General features: G+C 34.9%; 1 protein-coding gene across 1 annotated transcript in view; it reads left to right on the top strand.

Annotated features, from left to right (window-relative positions):
• The window catches only part of LOC131046263 (uncharacterized), a 59,909-nt gene extending 43,005 nt beyond the window's left edge, over positions 1 to 16,904 (top strand). Inside the window, exons 11-13 of the mRNA XM_057979949.2 lie at positions 629 to 758; positions 15,953 to 16,102; positions 16,376 to 16,904. Of these exons, the coding sequence (XP_057835932.2) occupies positions 629 to 758; positions 15,953 to 16,102; positions 16,376 to 16,603 (508 nt within the window). The 3' untranslated portion in view covers positions 16,604 to 16,904. The remainder of the gene's footprint in view (positions 1 to 628; positions 759 to 15,952; positions 16,103 to 16,375) is intronic.
• Positions 16,905 to 23,708: the final 6,804 nt, after the last annotated feature.

Below are 23,708 nucleotides of genomic sequence, written 5' to 3'. Positions count from 1 at the left end.
ATGAACCTTGGAAGCATTTTGGCAGCATAATCTTATAAAGACTTAGTGATAACATCAAATATCTCTCTGAAAACATTAGAACTCACCAAGGCAAAAACTGGAAACCGCTGCACTGAATTGTGAGAGGAATAGAAACCAAGACCAAGTGCTAAAAACAGCACTTACTAAAAATAGTAACATGCCAAAAAATAAAGTTTACCGGAAAACTCTGAGAATCACTGCCAGAGCTCACCTCAGGGGTATGATTTCCCTAACCACATCCACTTAGTCTACGGGAACCCGGGAATAGGCTAAAGGAAAACTCGTACTGAGCTATGTGCAAGAAGGGGACATGACACCCATCTAGAATGAGGCAAGTGGTTGTGATATGCAAAGAGGAATGCCATCGCAGTGGGTTTGTGCCAATCTATGTAAATAGACTAAATCCAATAGAAGAGTGAAATCGTATCTGAATTAACATTTTCATCTGCTTGATTTATACTTTATTTTTTTGAGATGTCTGAGGCCATTTCTTCTCTGCTTGGTGTGTGTCCTTTTCTAAATCTTTAATTACCAGATAAAAGAGCTGGCTTAGTAGTCTTTGTGACAGTTGTTGTAAAGAAAATAAGTAGATGTGTGTTTTGTGCAGGTGCTTTTTTGTGGCCAAATCCTACAGCTTGGCAGGAAAACGCACAGAAGCTTATGCACTTTTTTCTCGTGCACGTGAGCATGCAGACTCCGCTATACAGCGTTATGAACGTCTGAAGGGTTCTTATGTAGTAAGTATTTTTGGTGAAATAGTTGTTTCATAATGTTTTAGGCAGAAATGATGCTTTATAAATTAAGCATTAATCTTTTTGATTAATATGCTGGAAGGCTAATTTTTATTCTGAAGAATAAAATGAAAGTAGATCATGATTGTATCTAATGACTTGGAAATTTTTAATGTTGATTGTGAACAAAAGTAGGCAATAGTTTGGATGGTTTAAACTTTTTTATTTTGAAAGGGGTATGTATATATTTTATCTGATTTGTAAATGTTTTGCAAACTAAAGAATGTTATGAACATAAAGCATAGGAAAAAAATGTAAATATCAGATGTTTACAAGTGAAAATTTTATATTCATGGCACAACAAAAAATTGCCTTTACGTATAAGGCACACTTATGGGATACATATCAATGATTGATTATGCAATCAAAATTTACCTTAAATCAATATGATTGAATATGCAGATGCAAATTTGTTTGATTGGGTGACCTGGCAAACTAAAAAAATTCTCAAATTCATTATCTCAACAGAACTTTAGTGTAGGCAATTTTCAGGCAGGACTTACCAAGTTTTTGCCATGAGTTCTGGTCTGTAACTCCCTGAAACTCATCTGTGAGTAAGTGAGTGAGTTACTTGGCATTCTCTGCATCTCATGAGTTTTTGGCAAATTTTGCATGTATGATTCAATGGTCTTGCTCATTGGCCTCAAAACTATCTTTCACTACTGTAGGATCTGGGTTAGTGTAATGCCCCTTTTCTGAAATAGGATTTAATAATAAATAATAATAATTAAATTAAAATATAAAAAATAATAAAATATAATATACTATAATAATAAGTTAATTAAGTTTAATGAAAAGTCAAGAGGCATGCTATGAAGAGTTGTGACTCCCTCAAACACGAGATATAAAAGGGATAAAAGTTCATTTGAAATAGGACAGGGAGTAAGGGGAAAAAAAAGAATGGAGCATAGGAAGTAAGGAAAGGTTAGTGGACGAAGGAATGGGAAGGAAATAAGGAAGTGATTCTCTCAAAAGGGCAGAAATAATGAAGGGTTGTGACTCTTTCAAAAGGTGATAATTATGAAGGTTGTGACCATTGCAAAGGGCAGACATGATGAAGAGGTGTCACTCCTCACTTGAAGATATAAGTGGGAGGACAAATTCAATTAGAGAGGGGGAGATAAGAGGAAGAGAATAAAACAAAGCAACATTTAATCTATAATCACAAGTGCAGATCTGATTTGAATGAAGGCAAGCAATGAGGAGATATGACCCTTAAAATGTGCGTCTCTTTTCAAACGGACATGTCTCCTCAATATAGTATGAAAGTGTAAAAGGAATTAGGCAATTGAAGAAGAGCAGACGTACTCATACATCAAACACATCAAGGAAGAAACAGTCAGTCTCAGAATTAATAAGAATAATCAGCAAGCTTATATATTTTCAAGTGATGGGATCTAAATCAAGATTTAAAGATTGGAAATTTGCATTTCCTAAATATACTTCATAACTTTTGGGAATTCTAGGGTAAAATATATGAAATCCCTAAAGGGGACATTACAGTTAGCAGAAAAACGTGGTGTGGTTACAGATGAAGCTTCACCAAAATAAGTTAAGCAACAGAAGATGTCAAATCTTGATCCTCATGATTCAGGTTCCATTCCTTCCTAAGCATATGTCACTCTTTCTCTGTTCTTGGGAATATAATGGAAATTGATTGTATATATATGGCAAGATCTTCTGTTTTGTTTGAAAAGCAATTTCTCTGCAGTTGAAGAACTAGCCATCTGTGAAATAAAACGAGTGGTTTGGGTTTGTGCTACCATGGACTTATACATGTCTTGAGGGATGCCTTATCAATGTATCATCAATGGCCATTTAAACAACTTCAACAATGAAGCAAATTCTGAAAAGTGGTTATGCGCCTCTAGAACTTGTTTAGGATTGGTAGCTTGCTTGAAATGATACTTGTAATGTTTTCAAGGCTTCCAAGTTACTGTGTTTCTCCTGTTTCTTCTTGGTATCTTTAATTTGGCCTTCTTCATGAAAATATTTCTAATAAAATACATATGCCAGGAGGAGATGCCATTGAGTCTTCAACTGATTTCACCTGTAAATTATTATTTCCATCATTTTTTTTATGAAGCTTTCAGTTTCACCTACAAGTCTCTTTCTTTCTGTTGAACTTGTGCTAATGTCTACACTGTTGTCAATCCTACAGTCTCTAGCCATGTTAAATCTGTGTTGGTTTTTAATCAAGGAAGCTAAAGGTGCTGTGAAGGCAATGACAACAAGATTTTGCTCCACAGCTGCCAACTCACATATCTCTGAATTTTTATGATTCCATGCAACCGACTTTTTGTATATGGACAACATTGCTTGCTTTACCTTAAAAAGCATCAAATTGTTAAATTGGTAGCATAGTTTGTGTTGGCTAATCTAATAGCTTTATCCAGAGAATGCTGGGTATATAACACGAGAGTGCTTGCCTTTTAAAGTTTCACCCTTTCCTTACTTTCATCTACAACCCTTGGCTCTACTTTGCTTGGTAGTATTGTAATCCACTTCCCTTCTCTAGGGTTCAATCTGCTCTTTGTTGTCCTCTTTTGTGTTTAGTTTTGTCAATTGCATTATTAATTTCCTTGCAAATGGTAATAGCTTGCCCTCCATGTAATAAGTGAGCCTTTTCTTGGTGTATGGGTGTGGATAGGATGCATTTGTACAAATTATATGGAAACTGTTTGGGTATTCCTTCTCCCAACGTTCACCTCTTTATGTCATACTTTTAAAAAGTTATATTCCTTATGATCTATTTCCTTGATTATGTTTTTTATTTTTGTTGCTTCATATGGTTTTGATGCAGCAATATTGTTGGAAAGACATATTGATTTCTACATGTTGAAGATATCTGGCTCTGAAGCTGTAATGTTCCCCTTTTATGATTCTTGTTATTTTCTGGGTTTTTTTTGTATTTTTCTGATTTATCTAAAACATACACCACTGAAACAGCAACTGAAACTTGTAATGCAATTGCTGATTGCAACTACAGAGTTGGAAACTTCACAAAAACCTTAAATAGCTTTAAATCACACTCAGATCTGATTAGAAATCAACAATATTGATATACAAGCTGGAAAATGAATTTTTAGAATTACTCCTTTCCGAAATCAACTTGTAAGTGAACAATAATGGATGTTGTGCAATATGACTACCGATAAAGCACTCCAAATGATTTACTAATGCTCTCAAAGCCTGGAACAGCACTATTAATGTCTGATACAATCTTTTGTTAACTGGGGCAGCACCTTATGTGATTGATGTGACCTTCTAGAATGCTGGAACGGCAACTTATACAAATGATATAATGGTGAGGATGATTGTTGGTTGCTGGAAATTATGTCAACCAGTAGCTGTATAACTACTTTTAGGGCTAGTATTGACCAATTTTACTCTTCCAATGTTAGTGCTCAGCTAGGGTTGACTGGAAATGTCATAAACCATTCAGATCCAGCACTTTTTGATGCACAAAACTTTCCAAAGTCCTGGAAACCAATGTAGAAACCCTCAAATATGATGGGAATTTGGGAAACACTAAAGCAGCAACTTATAACCCCCCAAATGATGAAATCTCCAACAAATCGCTGTAGTGACACTGTAGCAGCAACCGTTAACCCTCAAATATGATCGGAAACACTAAAGCAGCAACATATAACCCTTCAAATGATGAAATCTATAGTAGCAACCGTTAACCCTCCCAGGTGATGAAATCTTTAGCCAATCACTGTAGCGACACTATAGCAGCAATATGCAAACTTGAAAAATCTTTTGAAGTCCTTAATCAATGAGCACATTTCTGATCCCTGAATGGAATCATCTAAAATGGGAAATGAGGGTTCTCACCTTGATACAATATGATGAATTCCAAAGGGTTTTAGTCATTGGATGCCCTAGATTGAACAAACTGCCCAAATCTGAAAATTGCATGCAAAAAGATAACTTGAATGATCACCAAATGAAGATATGCACCTCCATGATATACCTTTTCAAATTGGGCCCTTGGTCATAAATTTCCCTTTTAGTATTTAAAAATACTTATAATTTCTATTTATTTGTTTATTTTTAATTTTAAGTATTTAAAAATACTTTAATTTTAATATTAGTGTTTAAAAACATATTTTATTTTAAATTTTAATTATAATAAGCTCATTAAGTTGGCCCATAAAATTAGAGTTTATTGGGCCTAACTTAAATAATATTACTAATTTAATTTAACCCATAAAAAAGGTGACATGGCGGAAACTTCAGGCCCCATGAATTCACAGCACATTCTACAAAAGATAGTATGATAAATCCTTTGAAATAGCTGCTTGAGGAGCCGTTTGGTTAGAAAATATTTAATGACCTCAGATCAAATGATTTAGCATTTGATCCTTTATGTCATCGAGGAGTCGCAAGAACTATAGGATCCAATCTAGATCAACTGCTGAATGAAGCTTGTTGGGCATAATAATAATGCATTGATCCAAGGGCAGAGGAAACAATAACTTTATCAATGACCTTTAATGCACTTGTGGGATATAAAGAATATAGGGACTCTTTAATCTCAAAAGGACTTCTAGATTGTTGAGTTAGATCCCGATCCAATGTTAGAGGAAACGATTTTATGCCTTTAGAGAATGAATAAAGCCTTGGAGCCCTTTTGCCATGTAAGGGCATTTTGGGGTCAGGGCAGCATAAGGTCTCATAATAGAGATATCTTACAAAGCCTTTTGAGGTTCTTAGATAGGATATAGTATACAGGCCCCTTATGGGCTGGCATGAACATTTGGGCTGTTTGGTCTGATTTGAATCAATGGCAAAAGATCATTTATGTAGATATAGATGGGATATAGTGTACAGGCCCCTTATGGGCTGGCAGGAACATTTGGGCTGTTGGTTTGATCTGGGTCAATGGCAAAAGAGCATTTATGTAGAAATAGAGCTATTGTCTATGTTGCAGAAAAGAAGTGATGGTGAAAGCCTTTATAAGTTTTCTTGTAGGCTTGAATACATGGGCTGTAAGGCTCAAGCAGTCTAGTGAAATTGCATTGACAGTGCTTAAAGAAAGTATGCGGATTAAATGTCCAAAAGGCATTTAAAATGTTTTTGGAAACAACATTAGGTGCTGAACATGTCTTGGTCAACAGTTCCGAATGCATTTTGAAGGATGAAATCTTAAGACAGGATTTTAGTACTAAGAACTGCCGAAGCATCTTGATCTGAGAACATTCTTCAAGTTTCCCAAGTCAGGCAAAGAATTCTAACTTTGAAGCTATGCAATTGTTGTTGGCTGTAGGATGGTGGCTAAGGGGGACAACGAAGAAGAAAAGTAGGTGATTGGAACAAAAAAATAAAAAATTGACAAGTATCTGGGCTTTGCAGCAGTTTGTAGATGACTCTGAAATCAATCGAGAGTAGATAATACAGTAATGTTCAAAAGATGAAACCCACAATTTTCTTCTAATGGCTGACGGTAAGTATTTAATCTTTATCATCAGTCTTCTTCTGTGTTTTAAGGGACAAGAATGAACATTGATAAATATTAAAGTAGTGGTGGGTGAGCAGGGATGGTCTTGGGGAGGAGGAAGAGAATTTATAACATTTTGCAGCTGAGATGGAAGATAAAAAATCCAATGCATTAGGGGATGTCATTAATTGGTCTCCTGATAAATAAAGTTTAATTGGAATGAAAGGAGATGTGTTGTCGGGGAGAAATGGCTATATGTTGGGAAAGGATGGGGGGATTGGGGGGCCTCTTGCGATTATCTCTGTGTTTGAAAATCCAGTATATCTGCTGCATAGTTCCTCAATAGTCAAAACATGAGTAGGCTGCCACCTAGGACCAATGGGATGGAGGGGAGGTTTGGTCTGAGCTTGAGTAGGATTAAGATGGGACTGCTCTCCTCCCATGTTATTAATTGGCCTGCTGATTAAAAAAGTGGGATTGGAATGAAAAAAGATGTGTTGTTGGGGAGAAATGGCTATATGCCGGGAAGGGATGGGGGATTGGGATTGGGGGGCCTCTCGGGATTATCTTTGTGTCTGAAAACATGAGTAGGCTGTCACCTAGGACCAATGGGATGGAGGGGAAGTTTGGGATCAGGGTTGTTTTGGTAGGGGAATTGCGTTGGCCAGGAGAATCCTCATCGTCTATTTTGATAGGGCCATGGCATGGTGAAACATTAGCAGAATCCTGATTGTTTAAGTATTTGCCTCATGCTGGAGATGTTGCTGAAATGAACTTTGTAAATGGTTTTCTCTTCTAGGATGGTAATGGTCTTTAAGATTTTCAACTTCAATAACCTGGTAAATAGCATTAGGATACTCAACCGAAAAGTCATCCCATCAGTAGACGACTTAAGGAATGTATTGATTTTTGGGTGTTGTCATGTAATCCGCCTAAAGACCCATTGGCCGATTTGGGCAGTCTTTGCAATTAGGCAGGCTGACATGAGATCTCTTGAGATAAGCGTGGGAATAAGAGTTGGTAGATGCTTAGTTGGATCTAATGAGGAGGGGATTTAAACAGATCTGGGGGCATGAAAAACTGTTCATCACACTGCAGCTAATACATAAAGCTAATCCTTCTCATCACTCTAGGAGTTATAGTCCTCTAAGTTGGATTCCTCATGGGGTGAGACATTCATGAATATATTGATGTCATACTGAGGAATATTAAAGATGTGAATGTTGATAGGGTTAAACTTAAACACTCTTGTTGAGGTGTTGGACGATCAATGCATGAGGAAGGCAGATTCGCGATAGTGTAACCTAGAAACCATTTCACAATACCATATCTACCATTGACGGTTAGGGATTTCAGGCTATGCCTTAGGTAGCTAGTGGTCGGCTGAGTTCCATTGCTGGTAGGATTCACTCATTGTACTATCGTTGTCATGCAAGTGGCCAATCTTGTGAATGTAACCCGCAATGATATTACGGATAATATTACTATTGACATGACAATAGTGATCCTTGGCAATAGAATCATTCATACTTTAGTTAGATGCGTGATTATTACTATTAGAACTTAAAATAAATATGTATTTTCTTGACTTGCTGGGCATTGAAATGGTCATGACTGATGGATAAATGTAAGGAATCACTGGATAGAAAACATATTTTATATTCCATCATTTAATTGGTTGAAGACCTGCATGTTGATGGGTAGAATTGTGCAGCCATTAAAATGCCAGATTTGTTTTGTCTTTTTGTTGGCCCAGAGGCAGAGTATGGGTGATAGTGATAACTGATGACATTGGATGCAATGTGGTTGCATATGGTAGGTTGTGGAAGTGGCGATGTTGTAGCATGTCAGGGAAGATAATTGATGGGTGGGCTGAAAAAGTGAAGATTAGATAAATCATAGGGGCATAGATATGGGAGAAGTGATTCTAAGTGACCATGGTAAAAATACGAAAAAGAACACCGATATGAAAACGGGTATGGTACCAGATACAGATATGACCATTTTTCAAGACCTCTCATTTGGATAAGACAGGATATGTCATTCATAAAAAACACATACACATTTAAATTTTCTAAGTTATTAAAGAAGATTTTCATTACTGTAAGAGCAATATAGACACATAATTGTTACATATTCCAAAATTCATTAATAGTTTGGCAGAATCACATGCTAATAAAAAAAATCACTGTTCTCCTATGATGACGCCATGATTGGTATCTGCAAAAATATAGTTTAATAAAATTATAAAATATAAATAATTATAAATTGAGTTTATAAAACAAAAATTATAAATTATAAATTGATTTAAGAATGTAATTTAAATAATTTATAATATATGTTTAATATTAACTTCGAAATTTAAATGTAAATTATTTATTAATTCAAAATAAATGAAATATATTAATGAAAAAAATTATATTGTATATAACTATTATTTAATTTCATCAAAATTATAAAATTTTATAATATAAATATATTATAATTTATTATAATATATACTATTGAATATTTTAAAGGACAAAGTGTATAATATTTTAATTTTTTTAAACACTACGTAAAGATTAAGGTAGGCATATATTTTAGTTTTATAAATTTTAATTCATTTTAAATTTAAAAATTCTTACGTTACAAACATTATAAAATAAACACTATAACATTGTAAATTTATAAACCTAAAACTAATGCAGATAGAAAATCGTATGTGAGCAATCAAATCGCAGATGATGAAGATCTTGTAGATGAAATTGCAAATGCGAATGTTTCCAGAAATCGTAATGACCAAAATGGTATGAAATCACTGAACAAATGAAATTGTACATGAAAAAATCATAGAGATTTTTGAATGCTGTATGGAGGCATTGGTTTAGGGTTATGTATAAGGTTTTAACCATGATATTTTTGGCATTTTTTTAGAAATTTTACTGCAACTGTTTTTAGAAACGAATGTTTTTTTAATTTTTAGCTGAATTCTAAAATCGGGTGTGACAAATATTTCCGATTTTTCTAAAAGCGCGTCGGTACAGTTTTTTGTCTGTATTTATGTTGCTCCGTATCCTTACCCGTTTTTAGTACGAAGTACACGTACTAGTAAACAAAGGGTGCCGTTTCCGTACTAGACCTTCATAATATTGAGCCACCTTCATCCTCTTTCAGATTGTAGTTGCAGTAATTTAGTATTCAGAAGGACTCTCAATTGATTCTCTCCATCCTTGCCAGCTTGGTCTTGATTATTCAGTTTTTATTTCTATCTTTTATGCCACCAAAGATACTTTTAGTTCTAGGTACAACATGCCTTCACTTGATGAGTTTGCTTCTCAATACACTCGAGAGCAAACCAAGTTAGTTCAGATGGGCTGATTGAAGTCTACCGAATCACAGGCTCTTCTTGCATCCTAGGGTACCACAGATCAGAAGGCTTCACATGGAAAAGACACAAGGCTTCCAAGTCACATGAGCAGCCTAGGGACGCACAATCACATGATTCTTTGGATTCTTCTTCCTCTTCTAAAAGGTCTTCATTGAAGAAGGATAAACCGAAGTGTGCATATTGCACTAAGACAGGACATGATGAGCACCAATGTTATGCAAAGAAGATTGATGAGCTTTACAATCTTCTCCTAAAGCATAATATTGAGCAACCTTCATCTAGTTCATCCTCTTTTACCACTTTACGACCTGCACATTCTGGGTCCGCTTCTATGGCATGTGGCCAAAACATGAGGAAGGGCCATGCTCTCTTTGCATCCACACATCTTCAGTCCAGCAGGTGGCTTCTTGATTCAGGAGCCTCTCATCATATGGCTTCATCTATGGGTATATGATGTACTATGTGTTCCTTTTTTATCATCCAATCTCCTTTCCATATATCAGATTACTCATAGTGGGTAGGGTAAGATAGTAGAGTTCACACTTGATTTAGTGCTTATCATAGACCTGCATAGTAGAGAGATCGTTGCAATTGCTAGTGTTGATCATGCATCTCGATTGTATGAGTTCTCTCATTTTGCTCTCACCGAGCATGCAGTTCTATTGACTGGTCCTACCTCATGCATCAAGAGTGGCTTTGAAATCTGAGGAGAGGTTTGGTCACTTGAACCTATGTGTGCTTCAATCATCCACCATGGTTCCCGAGACTCATGTTGTACCTCCTCCACCTCTTACTTCTTCACAGACCAGTTCATAGTGGGCAGGGTACGACAATAGAATTCACACTTGGTTTAGTGCTTATTGTAGACATGCATAGTAAAGAGATCATTGCAATTGCTAATGTTGATCATGCATCTCGATTGTATGAGTTCTCTCATTTTTCTCTCACCGAGCATGCAGTTCTATTGACTGGTCCTACCTCATGCATATAGAGTGGATCAGAAATATGAGGAGAGGTTTGGTCACTTGAACCTATGTGTGCTTCAGTATCCACCATGGTTCCCGAGACTTATGTTGTACCTCCTCTACCTCCAGATTCTTCACAAATCAGTTCATTTCAGCAATTTGATTGTTCCCTTCTAGTTTCTGCTTTGTGGGATGAGTACTTGCTAGATTTTGCAGGGTTATTTGATACATCACACACTCTAGACATTGGGGACATTCTTGAGGATCTTCACTTCCTCTTTGATGGTAGATTGTGTAGTCTTGTCATCCCATCTTCAGTGCCTTTAGAGGTCGTTCACTAGGTATCTTCATAATTATTTGGATTTGCTTTTGTTGATTTGGGATATCACGATTCAAACATGTGGACAATTGAGCAGCCTTCCATGGCACACATCATGAGACTATTCCTTCCATCTCCTTCAATGGATTTTCTTTTGCCTTGGCCATTTGATTTGTTTCTTCCCAAGGGGAGGAATGTGGTTTGCTACTCTTGGATCTTCATCAACCTTCGTTTGTGAGCCTTCATCTTCGACATTGGAGCTTCTCTATTATTGGGGGGATACATCATCTCTTCATTTCTCTCCTATGGGGGGGGATATTGATTGTACTTATGTGACCAATTCAGTACTTGTAGGGACATGTGGAGTCCTTCATGCTAAGTCACATGTACTATTTTTCATTTCTTATTCTCTCTTTTGGAGAGGAGTTTTCTTCCACTGGGTTTTTCCTTTTTCTCTGTTTGTGAGAGTTTCATTGGTTTGTACAAGGGTATCTAATCAGGCCTTTGTTGTTGGGACCTATTGACGTGTTTTTTATGACAACGCCTATCACAAAATAAAGTTGCCCAACGGTCACTTTACTCTCTCTTGATCAAAGCTCAATCGTATGCTAAGATTGCAATAAGTTCAAACGATTGACTCCAAGGTTCCGGTTATGCAGTGGACGTGACTCAATTGCTCTGATGTGATATGCTAGTAATCCAAGGGGACTTATGTTTGAATCATTTTCACTTCTTTGGATGTGGCTGGAACTTCTTCATTGGATATGGCAATCTTGCGATGCTTTTGCTTCAAATAAACTGAATTGGAATGAACTGAAATTAAAGGGGAAAGGGTTAGAAGGATCTAAATCTACTCCTAAGGGTAGTGATATCAATAGATAGTGCTCTAGTGGATGAACTCCAAATAAACGAAGTTCTACTTCACCACGATTAACTACAACTCCACAAGAACTGGTGCAATCTTCTAAGGATGTTGAAGGATTTTCACATTGAGAAAGTCTTGCCTTGGACTTGGGCACTAAAATGCTTATGTGGAGGATATTCCTCTTGGTTCATTTTTTCCATGGCTTCATCTTTCGAATGCCCCCAACTGACCTTGGGCTCTGAACATGCATGATGGAGGAATTTGAATGCTCGTTGATTTTCCTTAGCATCTCCAATTTGGTGACTATATCCAAACCTGGGCGCTGATTCCATATAGTGAAGGAATTTTTGAATTTTGAGTTTTTTCCTTGACCCCTTCATTCTAGCACCCCAACTCCAACTTGGTCGCTGTTTTGGCAAGGTCATGGAATTTTGGGGCTGGAGGAGAATTCATTCCCCACCCCAGTTTAGCGCCCAACCTAGCACTTGGGAAAGATTGGCATGGAGGAAAATTCCTCCACCTCAATTTGGCGCTCATACCATTTGGATGCATTCCTCTGCCTTAGGGAATCCTTATTTGATTTCTCATCCAGACTTAGCCAGTCTTTTGCTCATTCTCAGATCAAGATGCCATTTGGAGTTGAAGTGGATTTCTCTACCGGACTTAGTCAATTTTTCAATGCTTTCCACTTCTGGAATGATTCCCATACTTAGCCAATCTTTTGATTAGTAGCCTGCATTTCAAATTTTCCGGAATGCTTAGCCTTTAGTGCCGGGATCCCTGCCAATTGAGAACTTGCCACAAATAGACTTACTATAGATAGTAAATATTTCAAAACGTCAAAATTAGAGCAAACCAGGGCATGAGGGCGCTTACTAAAAATAGAAACTACTAAAAATAGCAAGTTTGATTTTTGGCAAAATTAGACCGATCCGGGAGGTAATGAAATCTCTAAACAATAGGAACTTTCTAAAAATAGAAAGTTGCTCAGAATTCACTCAAATTTCATGTGTAGGTTCCTTAAAGAGTCCTGATTCCAATGCAACATTCAGTTTTTCCAAAACCCTAAAGGAAAGGCCTCAAATCCAAGTCCAAAAGATGAAACCCTAAAATGGACAAAACTGGCTCCAGACTTAGCCAAATTTGCTCAAACGAGCTGCTGATTTGATCAAATTGACCCCCAAACATTTGCAAACTGAGAGAACCGATGAGACTGTTGCGAAAAGACCCAAAAACCAAATCCAGAGGACCAAAAGGGCCTAAAAAGTAGGGGGGTCCCCATTTGCAATGCAGCGATATGTGAAAACGTCACAACAGGACCCACTCCCCATTCATGTTTCCATCTTTGTATTCATTATTATCTCTTTAGCTAATCCTTAAGTTAATCCTAATGGGTGGTGTTGGAGTAATTAGGACAATTATCTAATCATTTAATTAATTAGGTCCTTTAATTACTTTATTCACTTAAGCTGAACTTAGGTACTTTTTCCTTTTATTAAATTAGTTTAATAATAGCTTAACTTGTCTCATTCATTATGATCGTGACACTTGGCACTAGCTAATTTAATCTAGCTTGAGGGCTTTGCATCTAGGGTTTCATTCATCCTTTTACTAGGATTCATTTATTCATTGTAACATATTCTTTTTGTGCAATCAATATGGAATTCTCAGGTTGTTGAGCATATTATTATTGCTTGATCTCCTTTTTGTGACAAGTGGTATGCTTGCAGATGGTTCTTGGCTTGTGAGGTTAAATCATCTTCTATAGAAAATGTATATAGTTTATTACCGGGTTTGACTTATGGTTAGCTATGGAGTTAGGCACCACTCCTCATACTGAGGATTGGGGTTAGCTTGAGAATGAGATCGAGGAGTGGCATGTTGGGTTGCATTTTGTCTCAACTGGAAATAAGTTTGGATGTAATGATAAGCAGGTGAATTCTTTTTTAAAGGCCTTGGCTATGTACGTCCAGATTTGGGCTGCATGATCACTGGGGTTCTCCCTCTTTCGAAAATTTTCCACTATAAGCATCTTGTTATGAAAGAACCTGTGGAAAGTTTTAAGTTTAGGCAAGACTTTTTGATTCCAGACCTTGCTCCTTGGTTCCTCAAGCCAGTGATATGCTACTGAAGCACTAACCTCTCATTAGGATTTGACAGGCAAGTTAACTTGTCATTTATAATAGGAAAGATGACGCTGCAGTAGTTTACGTGATAAATGAATTTGGAGGTTTGCTCTTGCAGACTTTGACCAATATCCTTTGATGGGATCCATTTTCCAACAGATTCCATAATATAATTAACTTGCTATATAACCCTCTATGAGGCTTACGCTTTAAAAGATTGGCCTGTTTGTAGTTCAGGGTTATTGAGGAGAGGAGATGATACCCATTCTAGCTTTCCTCTCCAAAGTTTATTTTTCCCCTTTTCCTATTTTCTTGGAGAGGAGCCTCATAAGTGGTGAGACATCTTTAGACATAAGCCTTGATATTTTCAAGAGTGGGACATTCACATTTTGCTGCTGCTCCTGCAGAATGAATCTGTATTTTGACTCTCTGAGCTTCTGAGCTATTGTTCTAGGGCCCTATAGTATTCTCCAGGCATGTATAATTTCTATGGCATATGATTGAACTGAACAATCTTTCTGATATTGAGACCCTCATTCCTTTAAGGGGAAGATACTGTTTCCCATTTGCAGTAGAAAATTTGAATTGGGCATCTGTGCCCTTTTGGAGGAAGTCTTTTGTTCTGTAGTGATTGTTCCACTTACCTTAGCTGGTATAGGTAATAAAGATAGAATGTGTATCAGGATTGCCTGCAGAACAGCTTGCACTGAATTCCATAACTCTTTTGAGACCTTCCAATGAAGCATGAAACTCAAGTAGGTATTAGGTAGGTTTTGTTCGATATCTGCAGGATTTGCTGTTTTGTTTTAGCTGGCATATTTGCAAAGACTACCCCTGATTTTGTTGATTGATGAGTGGTCCCGAAATGTCTTGGTGGATTTCAACATTTGTACAAATTTTCCCCTTTTATTATTATTGAAGAAGATAAAAGAGGGTCATCTGTGAAGTGGAAGTTAGTGTACCTGAATTCTCTATTTGTAGCTGGTATATTTAAGATTTTGTCTTTGTTCGTTCCCTCATATAAGAGATGGCAAAGGCTATTGTTCATAATAATGAATCGGTATGGATTCAATGGGTCTCCTTTTCTTAGTCCCCTCATGGAGTGGAAGAAGGGCTCTAGTTTGTTTTTAACCTTGGTAGCTAAAGAGGCTGTGGTAAAGCAGCATTTGATCCATCTTATGGATTTACTATTATCATTAAATCGCAGCTTGTGCTTAGCTTTCCAAATCATCTCCCAATCACCCATGTCAGAAGCTTTAGAGATGTGCTGTTTAATCATGGCCCTCGAAAAACATTGAGATTAAAGAGAGTAAAGAATCTGTTGAACCCGACTTTATCTGTTAATTGCTTGCTTGGTACAAATGCATTCTGGGAAGGGGTAACAAGTTCCGACAGAAAAGTTTTCATCCTGTGACTGGTGGTTTTGGATATAATTTTATATAGTATGTTGCATATAAAGATGATTCTGGATATGATTTTATACAGAATGTTGCATATAAAGATGAGCTGATTCTGGACCAAGTTCCAACTTCTCTGACTTTGCTTCACTTCAGGATCAAGACCAGGGTTGTATTATTCAAGGTTTAACATTTGGCTAATTGGTTGAGTTTCTTTTATCAACTGCCACTATTTCATGTTCATTGTGAACATAACCCATATGATATGTTGAGGATCAGTTTATCTTTGTTTATCCTGATGGCTCAAGAATTTCTTTCATAGGAAAAGAGTGTGGGCTCTTTTAGTTTAGCATAAATAATTTAGTTCATGCTTTGTGGATTTCTGTCTTGCGTTGAACCTTCATTTAAACAAAGCTAAAAATGAGATGGTGATGGTGTGGAAATTAAACGTTTTTTAGGTATAGATCTGTTGTTTATTGAAATTTTTAAGTACTATATCAAGGTCACACCATTAGAGTAGTCAATGCATTTGACGAGTCAACTGAATTAACATTTCTTTTACCCTCTTTGCCGTGTTGACAAAGCCGATTTCTTTATCTTGTTGAGATACCAGAGTTGGAGTTTAACTGAATCACGTGTTTTGTTTGACCAGTCTGCTGTGCAAGAACTGAAGGAACTATCAAACCACTGCAGGACGCAAAGATGTTTAGAGCATGCAATGGAAGTAGCAGAGGCAGGAAAGATTCAAGATAAACTTTCCAAAGGAGTTTCAGCAATCACTTTAAAAGATGCTGAAAAAAAGGTCAAATCGTATATCTTTCTTAATCATACTATATTTTCTTGTTATTTTTCTTTACTACTAAGCTTATTGGCTTCAAGGTTGCAGATTTTGTTGTTTTTTTTCCTTTTGTAGTACTCGATATTAGTGATTTGTCCTGACAAATGCTTTCATAGAAAAACTTGTATTTAGTTATGTTGTTTTTTAAGATTTCCACAAGTCAAAATTGCTGACTGTTACTTGTCTGCTTGTAAAATATTTTTTCCTGCACTCTTATTACGAGCTTTATGATTGCAGGTATCTGCCAAATATCTACTGGATATGCTTGATTCATATGAGTCAGCTGTGGGTGCAGCAGAAGCAAAAGAAACTCCTCATATTGTGAAATTTCCTCCATCATTCCAAGCAGTTCCTTGCAAACCTATTGTCCTAGACACTGCTATAAATGCAATCAAGTTTCCATCACTTGAAGATCGTGTGAAGAAGGAAGAAAAGAGGAGTCTCTTTGGCCGGTGGTGGCGATAGGCTGATTTTAGAAATATTTCAAATCGAAAATTTTGATGGTATATAGACCAGAACATGTATCTGGTCTGTTAAAAGTTATTTAAGAAGTTGTAGGAAACAGTTTGCGGTTAATGTGCTGATCAACTGGGATGTTGTAAAGGTATAAGACGGAATTATTCTTAAGTTTTGCCGAATATCTTATTTCAGCGTTGCACTGGAAAGCCAATTTGTGGAATCCTACTATCAACTTGGTTATATTGTTTTAACATGTGCTTGGATTTTGGAGTCAGAAAGAAATGAAGAATAACATCAAAAGCATGCATACTCTCTTGCACTCCTTGGTTACGCTGGACTGAAGTTGGTTTTTCTTGAAAATGCTTTAATATTTAATAATACAATCCCAGTTTCTCAAACTCCGAACTTATCAAGGCTCAAGCAAAATGCAACTTTTGTGCTTATATCATGTTATTGTTTCTTTGACATTTAGTGCTCTTATGGTGTATCTTAAGTTTGCAAGCCTTGCAAATTAATGAAACACATGAAAGTTGGGATCTGAAATTCATTCTATAATTACTCGTATAATTCTGTGGTTAATGAAGAAAAAATGGATACCATGCAGGATAAACTTCTATATTTGAACATGTAATCCAACTAACTTACTGGACATGTATAGGAACATTGGAATGAGAAGAAATGTACAAGGAATATGGAACATTTTTTGTTCTTTACAAGACCTTTGTAACTATGCCCCCCAAGTTTTGGGGACGAGGATGGCAAGAGACAGTGGGAATGCGTTTCCATTATAGGGGCACTTTTGGGCCATTTCTAGGTGATGGCCGTTAAAAAATATGGGAAATTTTAAATATATAGAGAAATTTCAAATATCCATATTATAAAATTGATAAAGCATTTATCATAGACATCATAGAAGCTTAATATATAAACATTAGACTTAAATTCAAATTTCACATAAGGATTTACAAACAAATTAAGATAATTCAAATGCTTTCATTGTTAATTTGCATACATTTTCAAAATGCCCAAAGGCTTCAAGTTTCACCATGAAATGACAAACAGAGAAAATATGTATGCTCCTAATCAAAATTATAGCTTGAGTCAAAGTAACTGGCAATATAAGGCAATGGATTCCCAACCATTCCCTCCCGTGTCTCCTCATTGATTTGTATAACATCTTCGAGATCAGCATCCCAACGTAAGGTTATAGTGTAATGATGCTCAGGAGTGTCAATCCTATAGCCACAAAACATTGTGTACAACCACCAACTTCGAAGGTAAAGTTGTTCCTCTTGATTGATTGGATGGAGCTGTGTGGACCAATTCCTCTCTACAACAAAGGAATTGACAACTTGTGAAAGAAGATGAATGACAAGTAACATAACTTTCAAGGCCTCCTTGCCATGACATGTCAATCATCTAATAGGGCTGGTTTGAACTAATATAGCTCTATATGACGTTGCCCTTGGTTTGCTAAAGGCTGGACCATGAAGATTGATAAATGCAAGACATTGTGTATGAAGTAAAGTAGATTCCTCTTCAATATACATTTTCTCAAGGGCCTTTATGAACCATTCTTTCACCTCTCAATCATGTGATGGAGTCACTCTCCTAGGTCTTGTTCTTGTTACATATCATTTGGGATTGAGAGCATAAGCTTGTTGGCATTGTTGGCAGTTGTTGTCATTGATGTCAACTTGTAGCTTGTGTGTTGTTATTGATGATATATTTGGTATGATAAGTGTCAAAGTATGGGAAGATTGTTGTCAGAGGAATGTTGGTTTTATATACTTTGTGTTGTGGATGTCCACCTAGGTGTCTAATGTGTACATTCAACATGATGTGTTGATGTTGATAATGTGCTTGTTGACAAAGATGGTATAATGTTGATCATATAATATTAAGATGGGGATTAGATGCATTGAGATGAGGATTAAAAGTATTAAGTTGAGGATTAGAAGCATGATGATGATATCATATTAAGATGAAGATTATAAGTATTAAGACGAGGACTAGAAACATTGCATTTAAGTGGATATGATTGTGATGATCTTGTGTATGTGCTATGGGATGATGGTTTATGATGTTTCCAAGACATTCTGGGCCTTTGGAGATAGATAGAGTAAGTAGTTGCAGGAATGTATGCTAAAGATAATTTGGAAGAATGCTTTGCATTCCTCCACGTTTGATGATTTGATCTTGTGGATTCAAACATAATAAGTATGCTTTGTGTCATAACCTTCTTTTTAGACCTAGATAAGACTTGTTTATTATTATTATTATTATTACCATCATCATCATCATTATTATTAAATTACTACTACTAACACTATTACTATTATTATTAATTTTGTGAGCAATGCTTGTTAGAAATTATAAATTGAATGAGGATGAAATATTTTAAAATGAAAAGAATTAATAAGTGGTGACACTCACGTGAGGTCATAAATTTATTTGGAAATTATTTATTTACTCAATATTCTAATTGAGCACATGGTGTAGGAGAAATAAGAAGATTCTAGAAACAAAATTCAAATTCAGATTTTTTTTTATGCATGGTCAAATGTAACCGCCACTGTGACAATAATGTCCTCCATGAAGAATTTCAAATTCGAATTTAATATGCATGTAACTCCCACTTTTGCATAGAATTATTTTGGCAAAAAGGAATATGTGAATCATTTAATTCTTTTGTAGTGGGAAATAATCCTCTTTTTCTATATAATGAATACAAGATTTTCAAAAAGGGGGAGCTCGTGGTTTTGTGAGAAAATAATCTTTGAAATATTATGGAGTTAGTTTTCAATATCATGTTAGTTGTAGGAGAATTTTTGTAGACATAATGCAGGATTTTGGAGGGTTTTGGAGAAGATATTTACCAGGCTACACGGCAAGGATCGAAAGAGGATAGCTCTTGTTTTCTTTCAAATGAGAAAGAGGGGAAGGGGGTTTTTATTTTTTTGTATTTTGTATGGTGGAAATTTGTAGGAAAACAAAAGATTCTTTTTTGTTTGCCTGTATATATTTTCTATAGTAAAATTTATGTAGTTGAAGGGCTTCTATTCGCATGCATGTATTTTCTATGGTAAAATTTAGGTAAATTTAATCTATGGGTTAAATTGTCTTTCTTTTCAAAAGAAATCTCCTTCTTGTTTTCTAATTTAATAGAGAAAATTTAAATGCATGTAGAAGATAAATTTGTATATCTTGCTTACATTATATATATATATATACTCAATGATTTTATTCAATTTGATTGAACCAGTTATTAATATTGGGTTTTCAAAAATATATATATTTCTGCTGGAAATATATAAATAAGAATTAAAATTTATTTTCCTATTTTGTTAAGCTAAATTTATGTTCTTAAGTTGATTGTAGGTTTAATTTATTATTAAGTTTAAGTTTATTTACTTAATATTAAATTTAATTTATGTTTTAAGAATATTCAAAATGATCAAAATTATATAAATTTATTGATACTAATATTTAATGAATTAATATGTTTAAACAAAAATTAAATTTCAATTCAAATTTATTATAAATTTTAGGCGGTCAAATCTTTATAAAATTTTAAATTTATAATGGGCGGGAGTTGAACGGTGAGGGGAGTTTGGCTGTTGAAATAGCCACCCCCACCCCCCAATATAGCGTTTTTAATTTTTTAAATAGAAATAAGCCCTTTACATGTAATGAATAGTTTGCGTGGCTTGATGGTGGAGAAGTAACTAGATGCTAAGTGCTTAGGTTCAACTATCCTTCTAACTTATTTTTGCATGCAGCCCGCACACCCCTACTTTTGTTTACTAAATAAATAAAATTTGTTTTAGTAGATAAGAATAATTTTCTTTCAAAATGTAATTTAATTTATTTAAAATTTAAAGAGTTTTATAAATAATTAAAATTTATTTATTTTGGGGTTAGAATAATTAAAATTTGTTAGAGGTTGTAATCAGAATTTTATTTAGATTATTAATTTTGAATTTGTTATATTTTAGATTGCTAATTAAGAATCTAATTGTATTAATTTGTACATTGGAAAATTAAAGAAAAATATTTGTATTAATTAATTTATAGTTGAGTATTACAAATAATTTTAATAGAAATGATTTGTTCTTTAGTGTATAAGAAATTATTAAAGAAAAATTGAAGTGGTAATTAAATTATGTAGGGGGAAGTCTAACGAATGTAATGGAGTTTAATTATGGAAAATAGACTTTCCCTTTAACAATTACCTTAAATCCGTTACCTTGAATTACCTTGAATTAATCTTTTGATTTAAGAAACCAAGAAATGAGAAATGATATTGCAGTCATGATGCACCTTGGAAAGATTTTTGCACAAGTTAAGATAAATAAAATTATTTCAAATTATGGGTTCTTTCACCAAGTATTACTATGTTAACCTCAAATAGTTTTAGTAGTAAATAGATCCCCCCAAAGATATTCAATACATTTCAAATATTCAAGTCTTTTATTCGTTCAAAAATACCCCCTTATTAGTGTAAAGTATTAAAGGATAAAGGATTTACCTCCCAAGTAAATGTGTTTAGATACATAATTACCTTTTTATGTTCTTCAAGTAATATGAACTAATTCAAAAGTTGAATATTATATTTTAAGATATAGAGTTTACAAGGCATTTGAGAATAGTCAAATCTATTAATAGTTAAAAACATTTACCTTCTAACTACAAAGAAACATAAGACTAGAAAAAGGAGATTTACCTTGCAAGTAATTAGTAAAGATAATTTTAATTAAAGTTTAAACTTAGAGTTAAATTTCATAGTTAATGGTGTTATCTATATTGGAAGAATATTAGTATTAATTAGAATGTGAAGAAATTTTGTTGAAATCAAAATAGTTTTTAGCAAATGGAAATAGAATAAAAATTGTAATATTTTTACAAGATATGAATATCAAAATTTAGTGAATGTCTAATGAAACTTAGCTTGAAGATGAAATAAGTTATAATTTGTTATTGGGTTCTTACCTTAAAATGAGTTTCAAGAAACCTATCCTATGATCACTTAGAGAATTATATTGAAGTAAATTATAGGAGCAAGCTTTAACTCACTTCTAAGATTTTGAAATTGATGAGATAAAGTTAACGTTACTTCAGGTGGAAGGAATAGATGGTTGTCTCCTTATAGTCTTGCAAATGATTTAGCATTAGTTCAAAAGCAACTAGAAGTAGATTGACTATAATTATTTAGGAGCTTTATTTATATTGGATAATTGGCAAGCAATTAGACTCTCTTCTAACCTTTTTCAAATTTTGGTAGTTAAAAGTAATGTGGTTATTTTGAAATTCACTTCCAAAGTCTTGCTATTTAATCATTTAATTTTCTTTCAAGAAATTTAGCACCTTTCAAGTATTAAGACTCTTATTTAAAGTAAGGTTATCATTTGTAGAGAATAATTAAAGATAAAATTTATGTTACCTCAAGAGAAATAATTAGTTGGTTTATCGATAACGTGGTTATTTCCAAGCTTATTATTAAATAGTTTTTCCCTTCAACACAAATAAGTGTTAAATCCATTTCCAAAGTCTTTCTACTTAATTATTTAATTTTCTTTAAGGAATTTAGTACCCTTTCAAGCATTAGGATTCTGTTTTTCAAGAGTAATGGTTTGATTCAAAACAAATATATCTTATGAGTAATTCAAATCTTTTCATAAGTTATATTTTACAAGTATCATAATTCCCAAACAATTAGTACTTAATGTATTTAGTTTTCAGAGTTTTAATTAATATCATAGTTTTCTTTCAAGAAAAAAAATACTATTCCCAGGTAGTTGATTTGTTTATGTTCCTTTCAATTATGTAAAATTTACATCTTAGTTTTTAATTTCAAGCGATGATTCCTTGTATATGATAGTTCCTTTTTCTAGTTGTATTATTATATTTCTTTGCTTAAGTTTCATGAATTCAAAGTTAAATTTTTTAGTTAGACAACTAAACAAGAGGAGTTGGAAACAAAAAAACCTTAGTAGCGTTCGGTATCTATGATGCCTTGGGGTCACGCTTATGGGTAATATCGTCGTGTTGAACTACTGCACTTAACGCCTAATAAAGCTACAATAATGATGTCTGTGGCATCATCCCTATAAATTGCTGGGGAGAAATAAAGTTAAAATCCAAAGGGTGGGTAGTCCCCCTTGGATCGATAATCTAAAAAGATTAATTTTAAAATGAATTTACATCCGATCAGTTAAACTTTAGAAAAACCCATTAGGGTTTGGATGTGTGATGATCTTAGAAATTTATTTTATCTTGATGATTTCAACGGATGATAACGGATTAAGGGTGACGTATTTAATAGGAAATAGGACATAGTTATCTTAGGCCACAAGCGGAAGGCCACCTTGAGGCCTTTTGCTATAGAGCTACCATCGTGGGTAGCAACCATAAAGAAACTGTCTCAAACATTGACCCTAGAAAGGGTTGCGTACCCACCAAATAGTTTACATTAAACCATAGTTAGAAACTAGAACTACATACTTTACGCCTTGATCTCGTGCCAAAACAGGTATGTAGGCAGTCTAGGGATGGAGTTGTCCCTTGTACTCAGGTGTTCAGGGATGGGGATTAGGATTTGGTTATGGGTGAGTAGTTGGTTCTCGAAGCTCCTTGGTCTTTTAATCAAATGGTGCAAATACTAATTGAAAGGTTAAAATTAATTCAATGCATGCTCAGAAGGAATCCCGTATGGATTTGCTTGACTTCCCATGGCTTTAGGCCAAATTCCAAGGCGGAACTCAAGCTTGTTTACATAATTATTTTTATACTCCTAAGGATGGCAACCTCGACGCACTTCTAGTAGGGGAGTGTAGTCTTTAGAGAGTGGATGAGCACCCGGATGGTCCCGATGAGTCTAAAGTCTCTGGCCAGAGCATATCACATTCTTATGGATAGATGCCTACCCCGTCTGGTTAGATGCCTATCCCAGATTGGATAGATGAAACCTCCTGTCCCATATGGACAGATGCCAAACCCACATGGTTAGATGCCTAACCAGTATGGTTAGATTCCTAACCAGTATGGTTAGATGCCCATCTTGGTTGGATGGATGCCTATCCCGTTTGGATAGATGTACTTGAGTATGTGA

This window comes from Cryptomeria japonica, chromosome 10 (assembly GCF_030272615.1).
Source record: "Cryptomeria japonica chromosome 10, Sugi_1.0, whole genome shotgun sequence".
Lineage (NCBI taxonomy): Eukaryota > Viridiplantae > Streptophyta > Pinopsida > Cupressales > Cupressaceae > Cryptomeria > Cryptomeria japonica.
The sequence above is the reverse complement of the archived record's forward strand: the minus strand, read 5'-3'. Positions and strand labels throughout refer to the sequence as shown.